The 21,149-nt window shown below is 53.7% G+C and overlaps 3 protein-coding genes across 3 annotated transcripts; 2 read left to right on the top strand and 1 right to left on the bottom strand.

The window, feature by feature from the left end:
- The first annotated feature begins 18 nt into the window (after positions 1 to 18).
- Positions 19 to 5,214, top strand: AKR7A2 (aldo-keto reductase family 7 member A2). The gene is made up of 7 exons (XM_036396350.2): positions 19 to 244; positions 1,196 to 1,383; positions 1,894 to 1,998; positions 2,524 to 2,620; positions 2,710 to 2,809; positions 3,119 to 3,248; positions 4,742 to 5,214. The coding sequence occupies exons 1-7, from the start codon at positions 19 to 21 to the stop codon at positions 4,901 to 4,903; spliced, it is 1,008 nt and encodes a 335-aa protein (XP_036252243.1). The 3' UTR covers positions 4,904 to 5,214.
- Positions 5,215 to 5,596: 382 nt separating this feature from the next.
- On the bottom strand, positions 5,597 to 8,368 carry MRTO4 (MRT4 homolog, ribosome maturation factor). The gene is made up of 8 exons (XM_036396352.2): positions 8,314 to 8,368; positions 7,690 to 7,748; positions 7,497 to 7,600; positions 7,330 to 7,411; positions 7,035 to 7,102; positions 6,570 to 6,721; positions 6,076 to 6,152; positions 5,597 to 5,890 (listed from the first exon to the last, which is right to left on the bottom strand). The coding sequence occupies exons 1-8, from the start codon at positions 8,339 to 8,341 to the stop codon at positions 5,744 to 5,746; spliced, it is 717 nt and encodes a 238-aa protein (XP_036252245.1). The 5' UTR covers positions 8,342 to 8,368; the 3' UTR covers positions 5,597 to 5,743.
- Positions 8,369 to 8,510: 142 nt separating this feature from the next.
- EMC1 (ER membrane protein complex subunit 1) lies at positions 8,511 to 20,571 on the top strand. The gene is given in 25 exon segments (XM_036396266.2): positions 8,511 to 8,633; positions 8,723 to 8,847; positions 9,081 to 9,146; positions 9,672 to 9,765; positions 10,347 to 10,475; positions 10,589 to 10,715; positions 11,039 to 11,188; positions 11,830 to 11,997; positions 12,316 to 12,387; positions 12,766 to 12,825; positions 13,036 to 13,158; positions 13,357 to 13,453; positions 14,134 to 14,250; positions 14,595 to 14,603; positions 15,076 to 15,275; positions 15,525 to 15,591; positions 15,594 to 15,673; positions 16,012 to 16,173; positions 16,407 to 16,526; positions 16,737 to 16,874; positions 17,185 to 17,358; positions 17,900 to 18,110; positions 18,571 to 18,655; positions 19,146 to 19,275; positions 19,454 to 20,571. Coding segments are annotated over 25 exon segments (3,003 nt in total). The 5' UTR covers positions 8,511 to 8,514; the 3' UTR covers positions 19,634 to 20,571.
- Positions 20,572 to 21,149: the final 578 nt, after the last annotated feature.

Here is a 21,149-nt window from a genome sequence, read left to right as displayed (position 1 = left end):
CGGGGCCGCGCAGGCGCGATGGCGGCGCGGGCGGCGATGGCGGCGGTGGCGGGCGGCGGGGCCCGGCCCGCTGTGGTGCTGGGCGCTATGGAGATGGGGCGGCGAGCCGGGCCCGAGGCGAGCGCCGAGATGCTCCGCGCCTTCCTGCGCCGCCGATACCGCCTCGTCGACACCGCCTTCATGTACGCGGGCGGCGAGTCCGAGCGCATCCTGGGCGCGCTGCTGGCCGGCGGCACCGAGCCCGGTAGGGCGGCGGAGGGCGGGCTGCCCTCGGGGGAGAGGGGCTGCCCTAAGGAGAAGGGGCCGCTTTGCCAGGTTGACACTGTCCTTGAGGAGAAGGGACTTGGCCAGGACTCCTTCTGTGAGGAGAGGGGTCTTTCCTGAGGAGAAGGGATTTCCCCGAGGAGAGAAATGCTGGGAACCGTGCCCTGAGGAGAGGATTCTCCCTTGAGCATGGTCGTCCCTGAGGAGAGGGGCTCATCTCTTCTGCCAGGCTGACACTGTCCTTGAGGAGAAGGGACTTGGCCTGGACTCCTTCAGTGAGGAGAGGAGTCTTTCCTGAGCAAGGGATTGCCCTGAGGAGAGGGGACTTGCTGGGAGCTGTGCCCTGAGGAGAGGGTCCTCCCTTGAGCAGGGTCGTCCCTGAGGAGAGGGGCTCAGCCCTTCTGCCAGGCTGACACTGTCCTTGAGGAAGCAAGACTTGCCCAGGACTCGTTCCCTGAGGAGCAGGGTCTTCCCTGTTAGGCTGATGTCCGCCCTGAGGAGATGGCACTTCCCTGGGGAAGGAGAAAGAGAGGGGTCATCCCTGCCAGTCTGAGGCCGTTCCCAGGGACAAGGGCGGTCCCCAGAGTCCATTCCCTGAGGACAGGGATCTTCTCTACCAGGAAGACTCCCTCCTCAAGGAAAATGGACTTGCCCCAGGCCCATCCCCTTAGGACAAGAGTTTTCCCTGCTGATGCCATGCCTGAGGGGAAGGGACCCCTGTGCTAGTGCTGAATCCCAAATCCTTGAGGAGCAGACCTCCCCTGCCTGGGGCAGACCCTCAGTCCCTGCACAGAAGAGCCTCCTCTGCCAGGCTGATGGGATTCCTGAGCAAAGGCACCTTCCCTGAAACACCTCAAACACTTATATCACTTGTCCCCACTCCCCTCCTCAAGGTGGAAACCTCATTGCTCATTCCTCCTCTCTCTGCCAGTGGAACTGGCCACCAAGGCCAACCCGTGGGATGGGAAGACGCTGAAGCCGGAGAGTGTGCGCTCCCAGCTGGACACGTCCCTGGAGAGGCTGCAGAGGACGAGTGTGGAGCTCTTCTACCTCCACGCTCCTGACCACGGCACCCCGGTGGAGGAAACCCTGCGTGCCTGCAACGAGCTGCACAAAGAGGTGAAGTGCAGAGTCCAGGCCTGGCAGTCCTTGATTCCCTCCTCCCCACTGCTTTGTTTAAACCAGGGCTGCTTGTTGTGCCCATCTGCAGCGCTGGGTTTGTGCAGCTCTGCGGAGACAGAGCCCAGGGCAGAGCTGAGCAGCCACTGCTCTTTGTGTGCTCACGTGGTGCACTTTGTTCCCAAGAGCTCTTGGAACATCTGGACTTTGCTTCCAGCCCTGTTAACAGTCTGGGTTAAGATTAGTGCTGGTAATGGGTAAAGAATTCCTGAGTTTCGTTTACCTGGTTATATCATTTAAAGTAGAAGGTGTGAATTCCAAATGAACAGAAAATGGGGAATATTTTTGTCACGTCTTAATAATTCATAGTCTGTCAGAAAAGGTGGACAGGAATTAACCCTTCTGGACTAAAATTTGGTGACTGTCTTTTTCACTGTACCCATCTTGTGCTATCTGGGTCCAGATGAACTTTGAAACACTGGAAGTGAATTCCCTTTTATTCCTCTGCAGGGGAAGTTTAAAGAGCTTGGCCTGTCAAACTACGCTGCGTGGGAGGTGGCAGAAATCTGCACCATCTGCAAGTACAACAACTGGGTGATGCCAACTGTGTACCAGGTGAGGGAGGAGGGAAGCTTGGATTTGGGCTCCCCAAATCTAGGACCAGCCCCAGTGTGCCACATAAACACAGAAGGAATCTGCTGCAGTTAGTCTGGGAAGTCACAGACTCATTGAGGTTGGAAAAGACCTCCAGTCCCAGCTGTGCCCAGTGCCCACCTTGTCACCCAGCCCAGAGCTCTGAGTGCCACGTCCAGGCCTTCCTTTGACAGCTCCAGGGATGGGGACTCCAACACCTCCCTGGGCAGCCCCTTCAAGGCCTGAGCACCCTTTCAGTGAGGAAGTCCAGGAAGCTGAGCGAGGTCACTGCTCAGAAACAGCTCAGAGTGTTCATTGCTGGAGCCAGCGACTCCCCTGCCATGGAACTTCAGTTACTGGCAGTCCTTCAGCGAGTCTGTTCCCAAGCAAATCATCACCTTGTGTGACCTGAGGCTGCTCTCTGGGATGGGTATTGCCAGGGAAGGGTGGGAAGAGGCAGCTGCTGTGCCCTGAGCTCTGTGTGAGGCTGTCTCCCACCCCGTGCAGGGAATGTACAACGCGACCACGCGCCAGGTGGAGGCCGAGCTGTTCCCCTGCCTCAGGCACTTCGGGCTGCGCTTCTACGCCTACAACCCGCTGGCAGGTACAGGGACAAGGCTTGGGACAAAGCTCAGGAATGGGGGCTCTGCAGAGCCAGCCCATCCCCAAACCTGCTGCTCCCTTCCCTCCCAGGGGGGCTGCTGACCGGCAAGTACAAGTACGAGGACAAAGACACGCGCCAGCCCACCGGGAGATTTTTTGGGAATGACTGGGCTCAGGCTTACAGGGACAGGTATGTCCTGAGCTGACAGACAAGCAGGAATGGCTGCATGAAAAAAAAACCACTCTAATAGTCAGCTGAGAGGAAGCAGAATTGACCAAAGCTTGGGGTTATGTCAGCACACGTGGTTGGGGCTGTGGTGTGTGACTGAGCTCTGCAGGGTGGTTTTTAGGCTCAGCTTCCTCACAGCTCCCAAGGGAGACTGCAGAAGTCCTCAGAGGCTACAGAGTTGTGTGAGGCTTCCTGAAAGCCTTTTGATTGGAATATAGATGTACCACTGACTAGAGGTCCCAAGGGCAATTACAATGGGTTTTTTGGCAGGTACTGGAAAAAACACAATTTTGAGGGAATTGCACTGGTAGAAAAAGCTCTGAAAGAGGCTTATGGCTCCACTGCACCCAGCCTGACGTCTGCTGCACTGCGCTGGCTCTACAACCACTCCAAACTGCAGGTGAGAGCTTGACTGGGCACTGCTGCCAGCACTCACAAACAGGGAAATTTCAGCGTAGGTGTCTTTTAATCCTGTGGGATTGTGGCATTCCAAAGGGAATATTGCTGTACAGACTCTGCCCAGCTGTGGCAGTGAGGCAGCTCTGCCTTTTCCCATGTGGTCAGAACTGGAAGCTTCAAGTGGAAGATTTTAGGGGTCTTGGCTTCCCTGCAAGGAGAGGACTCACCTTTCACTGGACTAGGAAACTAATGCTTAGAATTCTGATGTTCCCCAAATGCTCCTGGCGCCCATCATAAAGTAGGATTTGGCAGCTTCTGAGGATTTGGGGTGCCTTGGGAATGTCCTGGCCTAGTGAGCAGAATTTGTGGTGTCAGTTGCTTAATTCCTGGATGTTCTTTAGTAGAAAGAAACGCTTTGTTTGGCCCGCAGTGGCACGGGAAATTGTCTCTGTCTCTCTGCGAGCCTCTCAGGAACCCTGGGCCAGTCCCGAGTCGGCAGACACCGGGGAGGGCAGCCCCGACACGGCCGACAGCAGGGAGACTCTCTGTGCCCCGAGGGTGCTGAGGGCACCTGGGCTGGGGGGAGACACTCTCTGTGCCCCGAGGGTGCTGAGGGCACCTGGGCTGGGGGGAGACACTCTCTGTGTGTGCCCTGAGGGTGCTGAGGGCACCTGGGCTGGGGGGAGACACTCTCTGTGTGTGCCCCGAGGGTACTGAGGGCACCTGGGCTGGGGGGAGACACTCTCTGTGCCCCGAGGGTACTGAGGGCACCTGGGCTGGGGGGAGACAGCCTCTGTGTGTGCCCTGAGGGTACTGAGGGCACCTGGGCTGGGGGGAGACACTCTCTGTGCCCCGAGGGTACTGAGGGCACCTGGGCTGGGGGCAGACACTCTCTGTGCCCCGAGGGTGCTGAGGACACCTGGCCTGGTCGCCTTTGCTGCAGAAGAGACACCAGAGACATCGGTAGAGAGAAAGGGCCGACTCTTAGCAGGGGTTAATCCAAGGTTTTATTCTAGGAGTCCCGAAGGAGCTCCTGCACCAAAGGGGCCTCCTACCCAGAGCCCCGGGAGATGTGCCAAGGTTACATTTAAAGGGAGGTGGAAACCAAAAGTAGATTACATTTTACCAACCAATAAGTAACCCTAAGGGATGGGTACTGGGGGATAGACATATAGGACAGCGTATGGGGCAAGGCTTGGGGGGCTGACCCCTGGCCTCTGCCTCATCACTCGATGACTTGGACCGAAACTTCTGGATGGAGGGATGGGATCTGAGTGATTGACAGAGAGGCAGGGTGGGGGTTTGGGGATGATCTCATCCTGGGAGAGGGATAACACAGGTAAAGGGAGGGGAGTACAGTCTGGGATAAACCATTTGGGAAAAATATGGGAATACAAAACAAAACTACTTCAAAGTATTACAAAATATAAAAACGCACTACAACAGGAAATGAACTTTCTTTTGGGATCAGCAACACCTCCCATCTGTTCCCAGGGTTCTCTTGGAGATGCAGTGATCATTGGGATGTCCAACATGGAGCAGCTGGAGCAGAACCTCAACTACAGCGAGGAGGGTCCCCTGCTGCCAGCCGTGGTGCAGGCGTTCGACGAGGCCTGGAACCTGAGTGCCCACGACTGCCCCAACTACTTCCGCTAGGGAGGGAAGGCTGGCACACCCAGGCCAGGCTCTGCAGACTGGGGAGAGGTGCTGCCCACCCTGCCCTCCCATCCACGGCTGGAGGGCTGCAGGTTTTTCCTGAATCAGTGAAGCTTTGTAGGATCCACACCCGTGCCTTATCCTCCCTCGCAGCCCCTCAGCTCCCCCAGCACAGCCCCTGATTCAGGATGCAGCTGATCAGGAAAATGAACACCTTGATGAGGTGAAGGCCCCTGTTCTGCTTTAATGTGAAATCTTAAATAATTACATAGAAGAATAAAATCTCTTTCTAGTGCAGAGCCCATCTCTGACCTGTGCCTGGAACCTGTCATCTCTTTGGCGGCACTTGGGACTTGGAATCACAGAATATCAGGATGGTTTGGGTTGGACAGTCCTTAAATCTCATTTGTTCCACCCCCTACCACAGGCAGGGACACCTTCCACTATCCCAGGGTGCTCCAAGCCCCATCCAGCCTGGCCTTGGACACTTGCAGGGATAAGGCAAAATTCCAAGGGTTGAGCTGAATATCTTCTTCTGTGTCAGAATAACAAACCCTCAGCATCTTTCCCTTTGTGCTCTATCAAAATTCCATTACATTTACGCCCTTCCTGCCCAGTTTTCATGTTTGAGCTGGCATTTCCTCAGATCCCAGGATCCACCATCACTAAAAAAGAGCAACAGCAGCAACCATCTGAAGTTTCACATAGATATTTATATAAATATAAAAATGCATAGGTAGGTCATTTTCTATAAAGATCATCCCAGTCCAGGTGTACCCAGGGAATGGAAATATCCTCCTCTTTTTGTCCCTAAAATAGAACTGTCTAGTGTCCAAGCTGTTAGTCCTCATTGCTGTCATCATCATCATCCTCCTCTTCCTCCTCCTCTGTGGTATCTCCCACGAGCTTCTGGAAGTCTCCCGTCTCAGAATTCCACAGAAACTTCATGGTGACTTTAAATTCTGCCATCTCATAGCCAAAGAGTTTCTAGGAGAGGACACAAATCCATCATTCCTGCTTTACTGTCTCTGTGCCCAGTCTAGCAAAACAGTAAAGTCTGCTTCCAGGTGGGAAGTGGAGTAAAGCAAGAACCAAAATAATTGCTGCTGAGTTTTAGGAGATGTGTTAATGAATTATTTTGTGTCAGGAAGCAGGGCTGCTGTGTTACTCACCAGCACACGGGCCTGTTCTGGGGTGAGAACATCCCCTTCCTTGCACACTTCATAATCCGACAGCAGCGTCACCACCCCTGCAGAGCAAAACCCCTGGAAGTGGGATCCCAGGCACTGGGGGCTCCCCTGGAACGTGGGGGCAGAGCCAGCACTCCCTCCAACACCACCCCTTGGAGCTGACACCTTCCCATGCAGCATCAGAGCACCCCAAGGAGAGGGGTGAGATCAGCTCCAAAACCCCACACCTGGTTCCTGAGTGGGTTTTGAGCTGTTTCCACTGGAAAGGGAAGGCATGCTGCAGAAATCTGGGGGCTTTACTCAGCCTCTGACACGACTTTGGGAACAACAGCACAAGGACAGAAGGAGTTCTAGCCCCAGCCCACAAGGACAAAGGTGTCCCTCAGTTTCCTCCAGCCCCAAATGCTGCTCTGTGTGTAGCACTGTCCCTCAGGGATCCCAGCTGCACAGCAAACCCCAGCCTGGCCCTGCTGTACCTTTCTTCAGCGCCGTGGGCAGCCCCAGCTGCCGCAGCTGCGGCTCCATGGAGTGGGGGAACTGCTCCAGGGGCCCCGTGTCCAGGCTGACCCCGTAGGGAGCCTTGTTCCCAGCACGGGCAAAGTCCAGCTCCCGGAACCTGGAGAACCACCTGGGACAGAGCAGGGCAACAGGAGCTTCAGCTGGGGCAGGAACAGCCCTGGGCTCAGACAGGGACTGGGGCACGGCCTCCCCAGGATCTGGTCCTGCTTAGGGAGGTTTTGGCTGCCCCTGGATCCCTGGAATGCCCAAGGGGGTGGAATGAGATGGGCTTGAAGGTCCCTCCCAGCCCAAACCCTTCCATGATTTCTGCTGTCACAGGAGGGGCTGACAAAGGCCCATGAGAGCATCCCTGCTCTAAGGGAAGCAGCAGGGCCTGTTGGGGTCTTGTGGCAACAAAAAGGCTGTGCCAGGCTGGTACTCACTCATCCACCTCGTCCCTGGTGCGGTTGGTGAAGAGCAGCCCGACCTCCCCTCTCAGGTGTTTGCTGACCTGAAAGAAAGGAGCAGCCATGAGGACTGGGGAGCAGCAGGGACTCACCTGCAGGGGCTCAGTCCTGCACTGTTGCACCCAACAGAGCTCTCGTGGCAGGACATGGATGGACTCAGTTAACACTCCCACAGAACAGTGACCCTGGGATGTGATTCCAGGATGTTTCTCCAGGATGTGGAATGCACCAGGTGAAGCTTTGGGACACCCAGAGGAAGCCCAGCAGGTACCTTGTGCAGGTTCTCCTTGTACTCGCTGCTCGGCTCCCGGCCCAGCGCCACCATCATCACCTTGTTCTTCCCGAAGAAGATCCTGCCCAGGAGGAGGAGAAGGAGGAAGATGTCAGCCCTGGAGCCCCCCCCTTGGGCACCCCCACCCCGCAGCACCCCCTGCCCACCTGCTGTGCTTCCAGGCGTTCCTCACATCCTTCAGCTTGTTGTTCCTCATGTTGGCCACGGAGAAGACGAAGATGTACTTGTAGGTGTCCACACAGCGCCGCAGCTGCGGGGGAGCCGTTACCGGGACGGGCACGGGGGGAACGGGCAGGACAGGGGGAGGGGACAGGGGAGAGGGCTCGGGGCCAGACTCACCTCGGCGATCAGCGCCTGCTTGGCTTCCAGCCCCTTGCGGGGCGTCCGCGTCAGGGACACTGCGGGGAGAGGAGGGAGAGAGAGTCAGGGAGCGGTGGGGAGGGAGGGGGGAATGGAGGATGGGAGAGGGAATGAAAGATGGGAGGGGGAATGGAGGATGGAGAGGGGATGGAGGTGGTGATGGAGGATGGGAGAGGGGATGGACGGGGGAATGGACGGGGGAATGGAGGATGGGAGAGAGGAATGGACGGGGGAATGGAGGATGGGAGAGGGAATGGACGGGGGAATGGAGGATGGGAGAGGGGACCGGGAGGGGATGGTGATGGAGAAGGGAACGGAGATGGGCAAGGAGATAGGGATCGGGTAAAGGACAAGGGAAGGGGACGGTAAGAGGGAAGGGGGTGATGGATGGGGCCGAGAAATGAGAAAACAACGGAAAAGGGGGCAGGAGTAGGGAAGGGGATGGTGAAGGCGGTGGGGAGAGGGATGGGGGCGATGAGGGATGGGATCGAGAAATGAGAAAGCGACGGAGGAGGGGGCAGGAGTAGGGCATGGGACAGGACCGGCGGTGTAGAGGGATGTGCCCGTCGGGATGCCCGGGGCTCGCTCCAGCCCCGCTCCCACCTTTGCGGTCGCGCTTGGACTTGGGCATGGCTCCGCCGTGCTCCGAGGCCCCCGCTCCGCGCGCGGCCTGCCGGGAGCGGCCGGGGCTGTCCCGCGCGCTGCCTGCGCGCTCCCCGCGGTGCTGACGCCCTTTCCCCGCGCAGGCGGCGGCGCGGGCGGCCCCGCGGTACAGAAGGCCCCCCGGGCGCCGGGGCCGCTGTCATGGCGGCGGGGCCGCTGCCGGTCCGGGCCCTGCTGCCCGTCCTGCTCCTGCTGCCCGTCCTGCTCCTGCTGCCTTGGGCCGCCGCCGTCTACGAGGACCAAGTGGGCAAGTTCGACTGGTGAGCGCCGGGGTCCCGCCGGGTTGGTTCCCCCTTCCCGCGGATAGGCCCCGGTTCCATTTCAGCGGCGCTGCCGTTCCCTCTCGCAGGAGGCAGCAGTACGTGGGGAAGCTCAAGTTCGCCTCCTTGGAGGCCTCGCAGGGCTCGAAGAAGCTCGTTGTGGCTACGGAGGAGAACGTGGTGGCCGCCCTGAACTCGCGGAGCGGCGAAATCCGTGAGTGGCCGCTTTGAGGGTCACTGAGGGCTGCCGCTGGTTTAACTCGGAGGGTCCCTGCGGGTGCCGGTGTTTAACGCTGCTGTGCGGCCCCGGCGGGCGGGAGGGCTCGGCCGGCGGCTCGGAGCCCTGTCTGAGGGCTGGCTCCGTGAGCAGCCCGGGTTTAACCCCTGTTAGTACCGCAGGAACGCCTTTGCGGGCACAAATGCCCTCCCTTGCTCTGTCTCTCGCAGTGTGGCGCCATGTGGACAAGGGCACCCCGGAAGGAGCCATCGATGCAATGCTGATCCACGGGCAGGGTAAGGCTGTGACAGATGAGTAATGCCCTGATTGACGCTCACAATTAACAGACAAATAACGTGTGTCCACGCTAAGAAAAGTTTTATAGATTTATACTTTTACCCCCTCGTGTGGTTATCAAGGACAGCCGGGTTGGGACATTTGGGGGAGTTGTCACTATGGAACACCTGAGCTCCAGTCAGGATTTGAGGACGTGATCTCCACCACTGGACAGTGAGGAAGGGGTTGATGGACAGAACTTTGGGAAAGGCTATAGGGTTAAAAGGCCAAACCCCCATTGTGTGAGTGAGCACGTGGTGGGGAAAATCCTCTGCTCCCAGCACTGTAACATTTTCTCTATTCAGCCTTCTGTTGTATTTTTGATAAACCTTTCTAAATTTCTGTAAAGCGAGTGGCTGTTTCTCACAGGGGCACGTGGCAGGGCTGGCAGGGCTCCTGGAGCACAGGCTGGGCGTGCAGAGCCCATCCCTTTGCTGGCCTGTGCTGGGTGCCAGCGCTGTGTTTGTCCCCTCCCTCCTCTCCAGATGCCATCACCGTGTCCAACACTGGGCGGATTCTGCGCTCCTGGGAGACCAACATCGGGGGCTTGAACTGGGAGACCTCCCTGGACACTGGCAGGTGGGAGTTCCTGTCTGCAGGGTTTGTTCTCCTTGGAGGGCTGCTCTGGGAAGGAAAAAACAGGTCATGGACTCAGTCTGGGTTTGCACTGTAGAGAAAGATTAGTCAGATGTAAAGGTTCCAGAACAAATTTTAGGTGAATTCTTTGTGAATGCCTGAACCTTGCAAAGAATCACTGAGGTTGGAAAAGCCCTCCCAGATCGTGGAGTCCAAGCTGTGACCAATCCCCACCTTGTCCCCAGCCCAGAGCACTGAGTGCCACATCCAGGCCTTCCTTAGACACCTCCAGGGATGGGGACTCCAAACCTCCCTTGGCAGTTCCAAGGCCTGAGCACCCTTTCCATGGGGAAATTCCTGCTGATGTCCACCCTGAGCTCCCCTGGCCCAGCCTGAGGCCGTTCCCTCTGCTCCTGTCCCTGTTCCCTGGGAGCGACAGCCCGACCCCCTCCAGCTGTCCCCTCCTGTCAGGAGCTGTGCAGAGCCACAAGGGCCCCCTGAGCCTCCTTTGCTCCAGGCTGAGCCCCTTCCCAGCTCCCTCAGCCTAGGAAAAGAATTCCCTAATTGCTGGTGCCTGTGCTCAGTTTCCAGGGGGCTGCCCTGGTGGGGCTCCCTGAGGCAGTGAAGTACGTGGCAGTGCTGAAGAAGGCGGCCCTGTCTCTGCACTACCTGTCCAACGGGCACCAGAAGTGGGTGGAACAGCTGCCTGAAAGGTGAGAACTCCTCTAAGGAGAGGTGTGAGCCCCTGGCACGGGGCTGCACCTGCCTTGTGCTGCTGCAGACTGCAGTGTGAGTGAGAGGCTGATGCTTCATGCCTGTCTTGCAGTGAGAGCACTCAGTACGAGCTGCTGTACTCCCGTGGCACCGGGGTGATCCACGTGGTTGGCATCGTTCCCCAGAGCCACCTGAGCGTGCTGACCTTCAGTGTAGAGGATGGGGAAATCACAAGACAGGTAGGGGAGCCAGAATGCTGGATTTGATGGGAACAAATGCACTTCAACCCTGTGGTGTGGTGAGCAGAGAAATCAATTGTTGTGCCACAAAGAACCCTCCCTTTCCCTGAGGCATTGCCTCCACACCAGGGATTTCATGGCTGAATGCCCTGGAAGCCAAACTGAGCCAGGCTGGCAGCTGTTAGCCAAGATTATCCATAACCCTCAGGCTGACAGGTAGTTTTTGTCAGCTGTGGCTAAAAATAACTGACTTAACTTGCCTTTGTGCGCCCGTGGGTGCAGTGTAGGCTGAGTGCTGCTGAGCTGGCTGTGTCTCTCTGCAGGTGAGGGTGGCAGCCCCGTGGCTGGGGGGCCTGCAGGGCCCCTGTGCCGTGGTGGGGGAGGCTGTGCTGGTGTGCGTGGACACGGCCACGCGCTCGCTGCACGTCTGTGCCCTGGACACGGAGCAGGACATGAGGAACATCCCCCTGCAGGTGAGCACTCCTGTCATTCCTGACCCAGCTGGTCTGGTTCCAGCTGGAACTGGTTCCCGGTGGTGGCAGCCTGGTCAGAGAGAGAGAAAGCTGGATAAGTTTTCCCAGGATTGGCCTGGGAAACAGGAGGGAGCTGGAGAGAGAGAATTCTAAACAATTGCACCTGCTGTTTGTAATAAGCTGTATTGCCCAAACCTTTGTTTACCAAAGGGTGGCTTCTTAATCAGCTAGTGATGATGTTGTTTTAATTAATGGACCAATCAGGTCCACCTGTATAGGGTATAAAATGCACTGGCTTTCTTAATAAAGTGAATTAGCCTTCTATGAATGTCTTGAGAGTCTCTGTCACTCATTACCTGGTTCTGACCTGTTATGGTGACATCTCCCCAGTCTGTTGGTGAGCTGGGGGGACTGGAGATGGGGGGGTCACGCTCTGTAAATTGAGGGAAGGGTGGGAAAGCTTTTTGTCTGCTCTTCCTTCTGGATTGATGTTTTCTGAGCTTTGCTCCAATGGAGTCTCAGCCTTCCCTGCTCCTGCTCTGTCCCCTGACTCAGGGGATCTCTGGCTGCTGCTGAGGGGAGGCAGCTGTTGGTCCCACTGCAGGATGACTGCCCAGCACATGTGCTTGTCTCCCCTGCAGTCCCTGGAGCTGGAGTTTGCAGATGACTTCCAGGCCAGGATCTTGGCCACTCAGCCCAGTGTGACCAGTGCCTCACGGACTCAGTTCTTCCTGCAGCTGTCCCCAAGTCACTTCTCCCTGCTGCAGTACAAGCAGGGGCTGCTCAGCCACCTCCGGGACTTCCAGCAGGTGAGAGATGGGCCAGGTGCACCTGAACATCCTTCACCCTGCTGGGCCAGCTGGCAGCTTCTACAACTCTCAGTAACTCTGGGCAGCATGGCTCAAAAATCTGTAGCAGGTAACTGCTCCCATCTTTATGAGATGTAGGATTTTTCCTGGTTTTGAGCTGGGAGAAGCAGCACAGTTTAAAATTTGGCTGTGACAGTTCACCTGCTTTCAATTTCACTGTGGTTTTATTTACTTCACGAGTACTTTTTAGTGAGGTTTAGGGGTTTCTTGAGGGCTTTTTTTTTTAATGATTTCTTGCTATTGTTTTTCCTTTTCCAGGCAGCTCTAGTGAGTTTTGCAACAACTGGGGAGAAGACAGTGGCTGCTGTGCTGACCTGCAGGAGTGAACTGGTGAGCACAATTCCTGTCCTCTGGGACCAGCCCACTGGGGTTTCACAGGCCTAGGATGGGGAGCCCCTTGAGGAAGAGGAGGATTTGATAAGTTTCAGTGATAACACAAGCAGGGCTTGGTTATGTCCAGCTCAGTGAATATCCTGTTTCAGGAAGGTGGGCATATGACAAGTATTGGCTTTCCTGATCCACAGAGGACTTCAGTTCTTGGGGATATCAAACATTCATTTTTATCAGAAACAAAATAGAACAGAACAGAACTGTTTCCTGCCTGATATCACAGGCAAGCTGAGATTTGTCAGGCAGCTGAAAACTTAATTTTTTTATCCTTTACTGGTGTCTGAAGCCATGTTACATCTCCTCTCATCCTCACTTCAGAAACCTGGAAGCTCTGATGGGCTCCAAGCTGGCAGCACTCTGGAGGATGCCCGCAGGCAGGTACGGGCTGCTCTTGTTCCCAAGTTCTTGTCAGTCCATTTTATTCCTTCACCTGCAGGAGCAGAATGACAGAGGTCTTACACCAGCTGTACAACCTAAAAATACAGCCTAAAAATATCTTAAAGCCCCAGTTTTTTGCAGGGCATGGAATGCTGCTGCAGGATTTGGTGTGGTGTGGGTGTAACCCTTGTTTTCTGCCCATTGCTACAGGATTCCTTAACCTGCTCCAATCAAACCTACAACATAAACCTCTACCTGGTTGAGACTGGGCAAAGACTGTTGGACACCACAATCACCTTTACTCTGGAGCAAGGAGGGGCCAAGCCTCAGCAGGTGAGCAGGGAGGGGTTATTTCAGTCCCTGCAGTGCTCCCCCTTCCCTGCTTTGGCAGCCAAGGAAAAGCATTCCAGGGATTCCAGCATCACTTTGCTCTGGTTTCACCTGATTTCTGCTGTCTTCAAGGAGATGATGTGATCATTAATCTTGCTGTTTTCCTTGCCTTTTTTGGTTTGGTTTGGTTTTTTTTCCCAGCTGTACATCCAAGTTTTCCTGAAGAAGGATGACTCCGTGGGCTATCGAGCCTTGGTGCAGACAGAGGACCACATGCTCATGTTCCTCCAGCAGCCAGGTGACTTCCAAACCCAGCTTCCTCCCTTTGTAACAGTCAGCAGGACAAAATTCTGTGTCCTCAAGGATTGTATTTTATCATCACTTTCCTTGGAAACTGAAGAAATTAATTTTAACTCTCCTGAGTCCCACAAAAGACACAGGAGACTTTCACCCTCACCTGGACAAACAATTCTGCCCTGCTTTGTGTGTGCAGAGCCTTTGGATTTCAGGGCTTCTCTGCAAATTTCAAAACTTTTTTTGTAGGATGAGAGTGTAAGTTCTGGTGTGGATCTCCCTCAAAGATTTTCAGATAAGGTCCTCGTGGCAAAAATGTTAATTTGCAGAAAGGGTTGAAAGTCCCATCTCAGCAACAGGAATTTGTGGGACTCTAAAGGAATCCAGGGGTTCACACTGTGAATCTCTTGTTTTAAATAGACTCAATGACTGGATCCCTTTTAAAGCACCCGATTGCTTTTACTGATCCTGAGGTTTTCTTCCAGAAGTGGCTCCTGTTGCATGAAGTATTTGTCTTTTATGAAATAATTAAGTTAATTATAGTAGATATTTATACACTGTTTTGCATTTTATTTAGAGGTGATTGCATTTCAGGGTTGTGCTGAAAGATACTCTTATATTGAGTGAGTTAGTTCTCAAATATTAAGTTGATTTTTCCAATATTCTGCTCTTATTTCTTTCCAGGAAAAGTTGTGTGGAGTAGAGAGGAGTCACTGGCAGAGGTGGTAAGCTTGGAGATGGTGGATCTGCCTCTGACAGGTGCACAGGCTGAGCTGGAGGGAGAATTTGGAAAAAAAGCAGGTGAGTTTAACAGAATTACCTCTGTGAGTTTGTTTTCCTTCCTAAATAAATGTGTTTATTGTTTTTTGTTTACTCTGAGCTGAGAGATTAATTTAAATCTCTACTGATGCCAATTAAATTGAGCAGAAAGAAACCCTTTTCTGTCTAAACTTTGGAAATCCCATCCAGATGACATGAATACATTGCATTGTTGCATTAAAAAAACCAATCAGCAGCAGTAGGAGGGATTTGGGCCATGTCTCCTGAATGTTTTCTGTGGCTCTTTCTGGAAGATTCATTTCCAATAGCTTTTTTTTTTTTTTTTTTTTGCTTTGTTTTGTCTTTCCTTGCTGTCCTGGATGCAGCCATCCAAGGTAACCCCATCCTGCATGGAGTGTGCTCTGCTCCTGCCCAAAGCTTCTGGTGCCACTGCTCCCCTCTGCTTGCTCTCCTCAGGGGCTGAAACAGAGTTGAAATCTGGTGTTTTGGTTACTTTAAGAATTTGAATACAAACCCTGATTGGGCAGAATTAAGGATTTTTAATTGCTCTGAGGGATTTCTGTAGAGGTGGGGGAGCTGTAGGTGGGCACAGTGAGAAGGAACACAAAATCCTCTGCATGAAGGTTTGCTTTCAGTTGATCAGGGCATATTTTGGAATGAGTGTAGAGTGGGAAAGGTTGGTAAATGCCAGAGTCTGTGACAGAAATGGCAACTGTAACTTACTGCAGAGGGGGAGGCAGGGAGCCAGCCCAGGTTTGTGCATGGCAGCGTTTGACAGCACAGTTTCAGCTCTGGGGTGGGATGGGTGTGTTTTCCCTCCTGCTCTCACTGTGGTGCCCCTTGCAGATGGTTTGCTGGGAATGTTCTTGAAAAGACTCTCATCCCAGCTCATCCTGCTGCAAGCCTGGACTGCCCATCTCTGGAAGATGTTCTATGATGCCAGGAAGCCCCGGAGCCAGATTAAAAATGAGATTAACATTGACAATTTGGCCAGAGACGAGTTCAACCTCCAGAAAATGATGGTGATGGTCACTGCCTCGGGCAAGGTGAGGAGGCCAGGGCAGGAATCTGTTTCCAGGCTGGAGCAAAGAGTCTCAGCTCTGAATTCTCAGCCCTGTTTTTAGCCAGGCTTGGGCAGAAATAATGAGGAGATGCACGGGATGTTTGTGGTGGATCTAAAGGGAGACTAAGGCTCAGCTTTCTTTAGGGTATAACAGAGAGGGATGTAGTGCTTGAATGGGAGAGGTGTTTCCTAAACTTTGGCTTTCCTGTGTTTCCCATGTGTTTTTCCTCAGCTTTTTGGCATTGAGAGCAGTTCTGGCACCATCCTATGGAAGCAATACCTCAGGAATGTGAGACCAGGCTCTCCTTCAAGCTGATGGTGCAGAGAACAACAGCCCATTTCCCCCACCCTCCACAGTGCACTCTGCTTGTCAAGGACAAGGTGAGGCCCTTTCCTGCCCCTCCATGGGCATAGAAATCTGCCCTTGGACAGGGCAATAAAACCTGGCATCATTCTTGGGCATCATCTGCTTGTCACTGATGAGGGGATGGCAGGGGAGAAAGATCTGGAGGGAAGCAGACACGGAAGCCTAAGTATGATTGTGGTTGTTGTAGACAAATGCAGGATAAATGTTTGGACAAATGTGTATTTCCAAACAGAATATTTTCAGGATGGAGTAGCTGAACACAGGGTATGAATAATCAACACTAGCAAGTAAAAGTTAAAAAACCACCCTTTTTTTGGACTTAAAAAGAGGCAAAACTTACCCTGTTTTTCAGGAAACCAAGATGAGTTTTCTGTACGTCTTTAACCCCATCTTTGGGAAGAGAAGCCAAGTAGCTCCTCCTGTTCTGAAACGTCCCATTCTCCAGACTTTGCTTCTGCCTATTATGGACCAAGACTATGCCAAAGTGCTGCTCCTGATTGATGATGAGTACAAGGTAAAGTGCTTTGCCTGGAGGCAGTTTTCTTTACATTCTGCTTAATTATTCCCCTCCCTTTTGGAACAAGATGGAAAAAAATGCCATTGAGCCACATTTCACACAAAACTATGAGGTTATTCTGGTAGACAGACCTTATCTTGATAAACATGTTAGAAATAATCCTTCTGGTTCATTCTGGGGTGGGTTTTTTGTCTGTATCAGTTGTTTCTAACCTAATTTTTCTTTTCCAGGTTACACCTTTCCCAGCCACTAAAAATGTCCTTCGCCAGTTAGAAGAAATAGCCCATTCCATCTATTTTTACCTAGTTGATGCTGAGCAAGGAAAACTCTCTGGATTTAGGCTGAAAAAGGTATGGAAGGCCCATTGCACTTCCCTGAATGCCCAGTGGATAGTGGCAGGTCTCAGTTCCCTTCATGGAGCTTTGCTCAGCTGAACCTTCAGCCTCAAACCGCGCCGAAGGAACTTGGGAAACCCCAAAGCAAGGGCATCTGCATCCTGCTCGTGGAGATGGTGTCCTTGGAAGATGAGATCCAAGCTCCCAGATGCTTTTTCCCTGCAGGACCTGAGCACAGAGGAGAGCTGGGAGGTGGCCATCCCCACGGAGGTGCAGAGGATTGTGGCTGTCAAGGGGAAGAGGTCCAACGAGCACGTGCACTCCCAGGGCCGCGTGATGGGCGACCGCAGCGTCCTCTACAAGGTGCTGCTGAGCTCTCTGCTGGCTTGTTGTTGAGGGTTTATGCCATGGGAAGATCCCAGTACCATTCCCTACATTGGGATGAGCTGCCCTGTGGTGCCAGGTTTTCTTTCTGAGCACCAGTGTCTCTGTGGAAGAACGCTCACTTTGATGTTTTAATGCAGCAGTTAAGTCAGTCAAAGTCTGAAACTGTGGAAATAGCAGCTTGATTTCTTGAGGTGATTTATGCTAATGCCCAGTGCCAGATGAAGAGAAGGAAGGAGGTGTCTGTGGCACTGACAGGGGGTCTCAGCTGTTTCTCCTTCATCCCCAGTCCCTGAACCCCAACCTGCTGGCCGTGGTGACCGAGAGCACGGACACGCACCACGAGCGCACCTTCATCGGGATCTACCTCATGGATGGGGTCACGGGCAGGATCATCCACTCCTCTGTGCAGAAAAAGGCCAAGGGGCCCGTGCACATGGTGCACTCTGAGAACTGGGTGGTGGTAAGCTGCTGCTTCTTTGGGGATGCCCCTAAAGTCACATGCTGGACTATATTAAGGTGATAAAAAGCAGTGACCTGTAATGAAGGTCCTTCATGGTGCAAATATGGCAAAATACACGTGTAATGGCAGACTCTGGCAGTTTTGTAAGTTTAACAAATTAGCATACCTAAAGAAATCATCCAGTTAGAAGAATCAAGTAATCCCCCCTTTCAATTCTGCTCCCACTGAAGCCCCCCCTAGCTTCTGGCTCCCCATTTATTATGTCTGTGATGGAGAAAATGAGATGTCCTTGGTTCACTATATAGCAAAGACTACATAAGATTCCAGCAAGGTTTGCTTATTGTTCTAAAGTCTAAGGGAGGGGTAGGAAGGTGCTACAGTGACTTAACAAGCCATGTAACTATATAATAGCAATCTACAGAGCTACAAATATATAGAAAAGGTATAAAAAGCAAAAATCTTTTTGGCATGGAGGCAGTTTAGTGAGCACCCTCTGTGATTATTGGATATTCCCTGATCCTCCTGGAACTCCTGCTTGCAGTACCAGTACTGGAACACCAAGGCCCGGCGCAACGAGTTCACGGTGCTGGAGCTCTACGAGGGCACAGAGCAGTACAATGCCACAGCCTTCAGCTCCCTGGACCGCCCCATCCTGCCCCAGGTCCTCCAGCAATCCTACATTTTCCCCTCTGCCATCAGTGCCATGGAGGCCACCATCACTGAGAGGGGCATCACCAGCCGCCACCTGCTCGGTGAGTGCCTGCTCGGGGAAAGGGGAGCTCTGAAATCCAACAAAATGTGCTTTGCTGCCAAAAAGTCGTGCCTGGGGGTTGTGCTGGACTCCTGCAAGTGCAGGGATAAGCACCAGGAGTGTGTCTGTGTTGGCTGTCAGAAAATGTTGTCAGGAATGGCCATGAGGTGCCAGACTCTTTCCAGTGGTGCCCAGAGCAGCAATGGCCATGAACCAAAAACCCAGTGAGTTTCACCCCAACACGAGGAAGAACTTTTCCTTGAGGGTGGCAGAGCAGTGGCACAGGTGCCCAGGGAGGGTCTGGAGACGTTCCAAACCCACCTGGATGCATTCCTGAGTCACCTGCTCCTGGTGACCCTGCCTGGGCAGGGGGGTTGGACTGGTGATCTCCAGAAGGCCCTTCCAGCCCTGGCTTTTCTGGCATTCTGTGATTTTTGAGATGCTTTTCCTTTAATGCACAGTTGGGCTTCCCTCTGGGGCCATCCTGTCCCTTCCCAAGGCTCTGCTGGACCCTCGGCGCCCGGAGATCCCCACGGAGCAGAGCAGGTAGGGAGGGATGAGAACCTTTCTTCTGGGCTCTGCAGAGGGCTGGATTTTGTGTGAAGAGGAACAACCTGTCCTGCCTGGACTCAGAGGAGTCTTGGCACAGAATGAAGGGCAGCTCCTTCAGGTCAGAGGTTGGACTTGACCTTCGAGGTCTTTCCCAACCTGAAGGAATGTGTGTTTCTGTCCCCAGTCTGTGATGATGGGATGCATTTGTGTGTATTACAGCAGGTCAGTGGTTGAACCAGCCTGGTGTCTGTGTTCTCAGGGAGCAGCATTCAGAGGAAATGGATTTTCTAGAATTACACTTACTTGTAAAACTTAACCTGACCCAGCTGATACATTTGATTTTCATCCTGCAGCAATGATGAACCTGCACTGGGAAAAGCTCCCAGATTTGCTGCTTTAGGGTAGCTTTTGATAATCAGGAGACACTGGTGGCATCTGCTGTGTGCTGCCTGCCTGGGGTTTGATGTCTCCTGGTGCCTTGCAGGGAGGAGAACCTGATCCCGTACTCACCAGACGTGCAGATCCACGCCGAGAGGTTCATCAACTACAACCAGACCATCTCCAGGATGAGGGGCATTTACACAGCCCCCTCTGGCCTCGAGTCCACCTGCTTGGTGAGTGCAGGGGGGAGGGGAGGTGCAATTTGGGGGTGGACCTGAATTCTGTAACTCCCATAACGAGTGCTCCCAGTGTAACCATCACTCCTTCCCATTCAAACTGTCACCCTGAGGGGATCATTTTGGGGTTTTATGCTCCAAGCTGCACCCCCAGCTCCTGATCTCCCCCCTGCAGGTTGTAGCCTACGGGCTGGACATCTTCCAGACCCGGGTGTACCCCTCCAAGCAGTTTGATGTGCTCAAGGATGACTATGACTACGTGCTGATCAGCAGCGTGCTCTTCGGGCTGGTCTTTGCCACCATGATCACCAAGAGACTGGCCCAGGTGAAGCTGCTGAACAGGGCCTGGCGCTGAGGGAGGCCCAGCCTGGAGAGCAGCTGGACTGGGATCCCAGCCCCCACCCAGGGATGGATCCACAGGCCTCTATTCCATTGGGCTGGAAGATATTTGTGAGGAAAAGCTGCTGGAGGAACAAAACCCGCACTGCCCACGTGTGTCCTGCGAGGAGAAACGGAAGAGATGAAAAATAGAGACTGTTTTAGTCTGGTCTGACTGAAAAAGAAGCTCCCAAACCTCCCTTAAAGCCCCTCCATCAGTGTCTCCCTGGTGTTGGTGAAGGGAACCCCGAGGATGTGTGTCCTGCTCATCCTGGGCTCCCCCTTGCTGCCAGCTGTGCCCCACATCTGGCAGAATGGAAGGGTTGTTGGCTGTGCCAGCTGTGCCCCACATCTGGCAGCAGAATGGAAGGGTTGTTGGCTGTGCCAGCTGTGCCCCACATCTGGCAGAATGGAAGGGTTGTTGGCTGTGCCAGCTGTGCCCCACATCTGGCAGAATGGAAGGGTTGTTGGCTGTGCCAGCTGTGCCCCACATCTGGCAGAGAAAAGAGGGTTGCTCCAGCTGTGAGGAAGAGACCTTGGGTGATTTCTGTAGGAAAAATGTTGGGATTTGGGTGTCTGGCAGTGGGAAGCGGCCTCGTGGAGCCACTGACGAAGCTGCAGAGCGAGGGGAGGATTTTGAACCTAAAGCCTCTCCGTGTTCTTTATTTATTATGACAACATCAGTTCCTTCCCATTTGTTTCTAAATTTTCCTGCTTTTTTTTTTTTTTTTGTGTTCAGAGCTGTGGTCAAGGTGGGGGAGGAGCCTCCCAGCGTTTCCATCGGGCTCAAGGCTCTGAGCACTGTGGGTTTGAATTGTTAAGGTCCAGTTTGACATCGAGTTTGTCCCCCGGGAGTGGCCGTGTCCCCCACACCCCTCAGTGTCCAGATCCCAAAATAAAGCTGCGGAGCAGGGAGTGGGTTTGGGCTGCTGAAGTGTTTCTTGGGCTATTTGAGGGGGTGGGGGCATATTTAAGGGGCTCGGGCGTTATTTAAGTGGGCATTTGCGGCTCTTTGAGTGGGTTTGGGGGGATATTTAGGTGTTTTTTAGGCGTTACTTAGGTCATTTTGCAGGGCTGTTTAGGTGGAGGTTGGGGGCTATTTAGGTGGATTTTGGGGATATTCAGGTGGGTCTTGGGGGGCTGTTGAAGTGTTTTTTTGGGGACCATTGAGGTGGGTTTTGGGGTGTTTAAGTGATTTAATGGGGCTATTTCGGTGGGTTTCGAGCTACTTAAGTAGGGATTTTTGACTGTTTAAGCGGGGATTTTTTTGGTATTTACGTGAGGGGGAATTGTTTTCTTATTTAAGTGTTCTGGGGGACTCTTGAAGCGGTTTTTTTTCGCTGTTCGGTGTTTTTGGGGTTTTTGGATGATTCCTCGGCCCACTCCGAGCCCTCCCGGTCCCGGGGCAGCCGCGGGGGCGGGGCGCGCGCACAGCGCATGCGCGGAGCCCCGCCCCGCCTTCCCCGCGCCGCGCACGCGCCGCGCGCCAAAAG

Source organism: Molothrus ater, chromosome 23 (genome assembly GCF_012460135.2).
Source record: "Molothrus ater isolate BHLD 08-10-18 breed brown headed cowbird chromosome 23, BPBGC_Mater_1.1, whole genome shotgun sequence".
Taxonomy (NCBI): domain Eukaryota; kingdom Metazoa; phylum Chordata; class Aves; order Passeriformes; family Icteridae; genus Molothrus; species Molothrus ater.
Note: the sequence above shows the minus strand (reverse complement) of the source record. Positions and strands in the feature narration are given on the sequence as shown.

Excerpts from the sequence above, each read along its gene's own strand:
- AKR7A2 (XM_036396350.2), top strand. The coding sequence starts at position 19 with ATGGCGGCGCGGGCGGCGATGGCGGCGGTGGCGGGCGGCGGGGCCCGG. Across the intron at positions 1,384-1,893 it reads GCAACGAGCTGCACAAAGAG|GGGAAGTTTAAAGAGCTTGG; the intron begins GTGAAGTGCAGA and ends ATTCCTCTGCAG. Across the intron at positions 3,249-4,741 it reads ACAACCACTCCAAACTGCAG|GGTTCTCTTGGAGATGCAGT; the intron begins GTGAGAGCTTGA and ends ATCTGTTCCCAG.
- MRTO4 (XM_036396352.2), bottom strand. The coding sequence starts at position 8,341 with ATGCCCAAGTCCAAGCGCGACCGCAAAG. Across the intron at positions 7,749-8,313 it reads GTCCAAGCGCGACCGCAAAG|TGTCCCTGACGCGGACGCCC; the intron begins GTGGGAGCGGGG and ends CTCTCCCCGCAG. Across the intron at positions 7,601-7,689 it reads AGCAGGCGCTGATCGCCGAG|CTGCGGCGCTGTGTGGACAC; the intron begins GTGAGTCTGGCC and ends GCTCCCCCGCAG.